Below are 6,711 nucleotides of genomic sequence, written 5' to 3' on the forward strand. Positions count from 1 at the left end.
TAACATCTCCCACTCGTCCACACTGGGCACTACAATAAAAAATGGCTCCTCTCAATCTCTTGTCCAATCCTCTCTTTATACAGAAAAATGGAATGTGCGACCTGACGAGAAGGTGTAGGGTAGGAGTACTATATTAAGTCACCATCTAAACTAACATAGTACATTACTCATAATATCTCGTCTATGCCCCAGATTATTTAATCACACCCAATCAAGTTTCTTTAATCCCTCATGAGTTCAAAAGACTTAAAGCAACACTTGATTCTATACCATATAATATGCTTATGATTATGTTGAAAAACAAATTCCTCATAATCGCCCCGGCTATGAGCCATAAAATAAATGGTGTGTTCTAAATAATCTTCCCCAGACACTCATGTCAATCATTCATAATTGACCACTTTTCTAGACATGCTCCGCGAGACCGTATATATCATGGCCCTAAGATGACATGCGAAAGTAGCGACATCAAGCATTCACTTCATGACGTAGCTCTAGGTCGAAAAGTGCATAGAATGGACCATATAATGGTCGACTAGGGCTCACATAGTGACGGAGTAGGGATCTATCCAATCACTCCCTTAATTGGTCGGCTATAGCACATACAATATAATTTGTATGCTACGGTGGAGCTCCCACTCAACTGGGCTTGTCACACTCAAACACCGTACAAATCGTAGTCCAATTGCCACAAAAGCAACCAACTTGAGTTTCTCAGCGCAGTTACACATCAATTTCCTGTCCAAGATCTCACATTTGACTTTATTCAGGCTTCATGAAGTTGTGGATGCACTTCAAGTGCAACTCCCACAAGTCTCATCTTAGCCTAGCTAAGGCGACATTCGTTATATTATCTTGCACGCCTCCCTAAGCGTCAAGATGATCACTTGATTTACAAAAAAACAAAGTGATCACTATGTCTCATCCTGCTCGCTATTCAAGCGTTAGGGTGATCGTCTATGTAAGTAGACCAATCTAAGCCTGGTGACATATTCTCAAATAATGTGTGCTCAGTATGCAATATCAATCACATCACAAGATGAATCAAAATGAATAACATCATTATTGCATAAAGTATGAATAAACATAAATGTCCATAAGGTATCCAAAAAAATATCAAATCCTACAAAGTCTCAAACTCCTAACATGAGCCTGAAAGGCATCTCTAGCAATGGCTTTAGTAAGTGGATCAGCCACCATCCTGCTAGTGGAGATATGTTGGAGGATCAGCTCTCCTTGTGTAATTGCAAGACAAATGTAGTTATAACAAATCTGTATGTGTTTGCTTTTGCTATGATACTTAGGATTTTTAGCATGAGCCAAGGCTGCCATACTATCACAATACATCTTTACAGCTTCATCTGCAAGAGATGTCACCTTTAGGCTTTGGAAAAATCTCTTTAACCAAACAGCTTCTTGTGCTGCTACTGAACAAGCAACATACTCAGACTCCATTGTGGATAAATCAATGCAAGACTGTTTCTTACTACACCAAGAGATAGCTGCACCACTAAGTAGAAATGCATAACCTGTAGTGGACTTGTGCTCATCTCTATCACTGGCCCAGTCAGCATTAGAATAACCTCTCAATCTCAAATCTCCACCCTGATAGCAAAGAATGAGATCCGATGTCCCACGAAGGTATTGAAAAATCCTCTTAACTGCTTGCCAATGAATAGGTCCTGGATTACTTTGATAACGACTAACCATACCAACTGCAAAACAGATGTCTGGTCGAGTACACAACATAGCATACATCAGACTTCCAACTGCACTTACATAGGGAACTCTTGCCTTTTCTCTCTTTTCCTTTTCTGATTTAGGGCCATTTTCAAGGCTTAATGTATGTCCCTTCTCAATTGGAGTGTCTATGGGTTTGGAATTATGCATATGGAATCACTCTAAGATCATCTTTATGTAAGTTTCTTGAGACAAACCAAGAAGCTTCTTTGAGCGATCCTTGAAGATCTTAACTCCAAGCACATAATTAGCCTCATCCATGTCCTTCATTTCAAAAATAGAGGACAACCACCTTTTGGTGGTGACAATCATCTCCATATCATTTCTAGCCAACAAAATGTCGTCCACATACAAAGACAAGATGAGTAAACTCTTTCCTGATCGTTTGACATACACACAATGGTCTTCTTCCATCATTTCGAAACCAATCGAAATAATAGCTTTATGAAATTTGAAATACCATTGTCTAGACGCTTGCTTTAGGCCATAAATGGAACACTTAAGGCAGCACACTTTGCGCCCTTGTTCCTTGACCTCAAAGCCAATAGGTTGATCCACAAAGATCTCCTCGTCTAGTTCTCCATTGAGAAATGTAGTCCTCACATCCATTTGGAAGAGTTCCAAATCCAAATGTGCAACAATAGCTAGAATAAGGTGAATAAAGACAAATCTCACTACTGGGGAGAAAGTCTCTTCGTAGTCTATCCCTTCTCTTTGGGTATAGCCTTTCGCCATGAGACGATCCTTATATTTGTTAATTGATCCATCTGCCTTGTGCTTTATTTTTGAGACCCACTTGTTTCCAATGGTCTTGCGCCCAAGCGGAAGGTCAACAAACTCCTAAACTTGATTCTTTGCCATAGAATCCATCTCATCCCTGTTAGGATGTATGCCCTTAAATCCTATTGTATGATACTATGTATGATATTATGTATGACATCATGTATGACTTAATGTTGTGTTTAATAAAGTTGTTTTATTATTATCTAAATCATGGTAACATGAATATTGAGACATTATCATATAGTCCATGAGATGCATAGTATGTGATTTATGTGATTTAGTCACAGAAGATATAAGTCACAAGTTCTTTGTAAACTCAGAAATTATAGTTCGTAGTCGGTGATGAAATTGGGCATTTCCTCTACGAAGATTATAACGTATCAACTAAGTTGATTTGTCTTGATCATGGAAGTGGAGACTTCTAGTTGATATGTTGATATGTTTTAAGAGTTAAGACATATTGAACTGGACCGCTGTGAGATTTATTATTCTCCTAACGACTGTCAAATGAATAATAAATCTCATGACTTCTATTTGCATGAACTCTTAATCCTGAGAGAATAATGGGCTTGATTATGACGTGTAGGTTGCTTTGATATATCAGGAGTGAGATCTAAAGTAAATGTCAAAATCTCAGTATGTAGGGCAGCCACATTTAGTGTTGATGAAACATATATTCTCAAGATGGAATTCATTATCTCTTAACGGAGATATAAAAATATTCTCTCGAGATAAGTTTAATGAGTTCAGTTATTCAGAGAGTTAGGCCTAACTACTTTGGTAATAAATTACTAAAGTATATATTTATGAAATTGGATTTCATAAATATATGATGAATAACTTTAAATGATTAAACCGGGTACTCAAGGATTAAGATGTAGTAATTTACAAAGTGGCAGTCTACATTCATGACTTTGTGTTATTACGAATATTTTATGAAATGGTTACGTGTATAATAAAGTCTTGGGATATAATTTATTAATAAGGCTTAGAGTGTAATTATATTTATATAGTGGTATCAAATATAATTAATGGTAACTTTGGACTTGTCAAGAATTGACGGAAAAGTCCAAGGCCCATTAGAGCTAGTGTCTTATTGGTCCCACTTCAAGCCACACACTAAAGCCCAATTGGAAAGGCCCAATAGGCCAGCCCAATTAGATAATCAGTTAGTTATAAATGGAGAAACATACATAATTTTTATTAAGGATATAAGAAATGGTGTGAATGTGAAAGTGAGACACACTTTCATTCTCCCTTTGAAAACTGATTGAGAGACCGCACATTTTGGGCGTAAAGTGGATTTGGAGTGAAAATTAAAAGTGGTCCCAAGTGCTTCTAATCTTTGTTTTGAATTTCACCACACCAATGTACGCTATCTTGTTCTTAAATTCTGAAATTTACATAGTGCACGTTATCAATCATGAATGAAATAGATCCTTGTTTGTTGCTTCTGCTATGTGTTTTGTATGAGATACAAAACCAGTTTTTCCTTCAATTGGTATTAGAGCCAGGTTTTCATATCATGATTGTATAGCGTGTGATTGGATTTTAGAATTTAAGAAAAATGGTTTCTAAATAGTTATTGCATCATTTGGATATAATGAAGAGTATTGCATCACTTGGAAATTATAAAGCTTCATCCAATCCGTGTATAAATATATATGAGTTTACAATGCAATTGTTTGTAAAGTCACTGTTTCGGGTTTGGAAGTTTTTTTTTGTTTCATGGCCCACGGATTGCAATGCTTTTTGGTAGTTATTGATTATTGATGTAACCATTTTGTAACTACCATATGCATTATTCATGTTGATTGTACCGCATGGCCATCATGCATGAAAACTTAAATAATGAATGGCTTGGCCATCTTGCATGTTTTATACATAGGATTCTAACAATCCGTGTTGTATATAAAGAATTCATGCAATCCATGCAAATTGTATATAAAGAGATCATGCAATCTATAGGTTATATATATATATATATATATATATATATATATATATATATATATATATATATATATATATATATATGTATATATTATGTAATAATATATATATTACATATATTAATTTGTATATTATATTATATATAATATAATATGGAATTTTATATGTATTAAGGGTTTTTTATTACGTTATATATATTTATATATGTTAATGCTAGTTTAATGAAATTTGTTCCTAATGAGCTTAGGATTATATTTTCAAAGTGTCTAGCATTATTATGGTTCTTCATCTTAAAAACCTTTAATTTAAAATATTTAGTGGGAGAGAGATACAAGGATTGGATCTCACGGCCTCCATTGTTGGTTCATAGTAGTGTGAAATATATACTTTGTCTTTGTCTCAAGCTTAGCATTCCATGCGAAGAGTATTTATTTCATGGTCCTACAATATTGAATTTCCTGGTTTATAGTGGTTTGATAAACACCTTGTCTTAGTTTCGAGCTTTGCATTCCATGCGGAGGGTGTTTTTATCATGGTACTGCAAAATAAGCCTGTTAAAAAATGAAATATGGCTACACATGATTCTAGACAATGGTATACACTAGACTAAGTATTATAGTATCCTCTATGCTGAGTTCTTACTATTATTACTTAGAGGCTAAATGTAAAACGGCATATTATTAGTGTTTGATAAGAGTTATCATGATAGCACTAATAATGAGAATAGTTCTCAATCAATCATAGTATTTTATGTTCACTCTATGCTGAGGGATATTTAATATGAGATTGAGTTGTCGTTGCATATTTTATATTATAGTTTTATTAAGGTTCCATACTATTTGCTTCTATGCTAAATTGATAATGTCCAGTTTACTTATTATATTCATGTTTATTATTTTCATATTTAAATCATGGCATCATTTGGTCCACTTGTTGCTATTCTTAACCAAAACAAACTGACTGGATCCAACTATGTTGACTGGAAAAGAAATTTGGACATTGTTCTTACTGCTGAAGAGCAAAAATATGTGCTTACTCAACCATGTTCTAGCTTTCCTTCATTAGATGCTACTCTTGAGGAAAAATAGCGATATGATCGTTGGCAGAAATCTAATGAAATGCTTAAGTTCTATATCCTAGCATCTATTTCAAATGTTTTACAACATCAAATGTAGGATGTAGAACTTACTTTGGACATAATGCATAGTCTGAAGGAGATGTTTGGTGAGCAAGGCCGTTCTACAAGGCAAGAAACCATGAGGCAAATTTATAATACCAAAATGGCTGCAGGTAGTTCAGTGAGGGAGCATTGTCTTAGGATAATTGCTAATCTGACCACATTAGAAGTTTTAGGTGCCGACATTGATGGAAAATCCCAAGTGGATATGATACTCCACTGGAATCATTCAAGGAATTCAGACTTAACTATAATATGAACAAAAAGATTTATTCATTGTCTGAATTAATGAATGAATTGGTAGCGGTGGAAGGCATCCTTGGTACTTCTAGTGTTAAAGCCAATGTGGGTGAAGCTTCTACTTCTCAACCTAAGTTGAAAGACAAGGGTAAGAAGAAGAAAAAAGAAGGACTTCACTAAGAAAGATGGTAAACAAATTGCCTTGGGGGTTGCCGACAAAGGAAAGAAAACCAAAGGAAAGTGTTTCCATTGTGGTAAGAAAGGACATTGGAAGAGGAATTGTCCAACATTCAAGGCTGTCACGAATAAGGGTATAAAAAGTTCATTTCTTCTTGAAATATGTTTGGTACAGAATCCAACAGATTCCTGGTGTGTGGATTCAGGTTGTACTAATCATATCTGTAATTCTTTGCAGGGGTTCCAGGAGACCAGAAAGTTGAATAAGGGAGAACTATTTCTTACTTTGACTGATGGAAGCAAGATTCCGGTTGAAGCTGTTAGAGTGTTTAATTTATGTTTTAAGTCTAGAGTTTTAATATTGGAAGACTGTTTGTATGTACCTAATGTTCGTAGGAATTTAATTTCTGCAACTTACTTAGGTAAACATGTATATTGTGTTATCCTCAAAGACAATGTTGTAATAAAGAAGGATAAAATGTTTATCTGTTCTGGCAATATTGTGGATGGTCTTTATATTTTAACTCCTGACAAGCATGAATTATACAATTCTAAATTAGATAGTAGCTCTCATGTAAAATCATTAAAGAGAAAGTTTCCTTCTACTAGTGATGCATATTTATGGCACTTACGTTTAGGTC

At 34.9% G+C, this 6,711-nt stretch overlaps 1 protein-coding gene across 1 annotated transcript; it reads right to left on the reverse strand.

The window, feature by feature from the left end:
• Positions 1-1,116: 1,116 nt before the first annotated feature.
• LOC142605757 (secreted RxLR effector protein 161-like) lies at positions 1,117-1,890 on the reverse strand. Its single transcript, XM_075777200.1, has one exon. The coding sequence runs from the start codon at positions 1,888-1,890 to the stop codon at positions 1,117-1,119; it is 774 nt and encodes a 257-aa protein (XP_075633315.1).
• Positions 1,891-6,711: the final 4,821 nt, after the last annotated feature.

This window comes from Castanea sativa, chromosome 8 (assembly GCF_040712315.1).
Source record: "Castanea sativa cultivar Marrone di Chiusa Pesio chromosome 8, ASM4071231v1".
NCBI classification, from domain to species: Eukaryota; Viridiplantae; Streptophyta; class Magnoliopsida; order Fagales; family Fagaceae; genus Castanea; species Castanea sativa.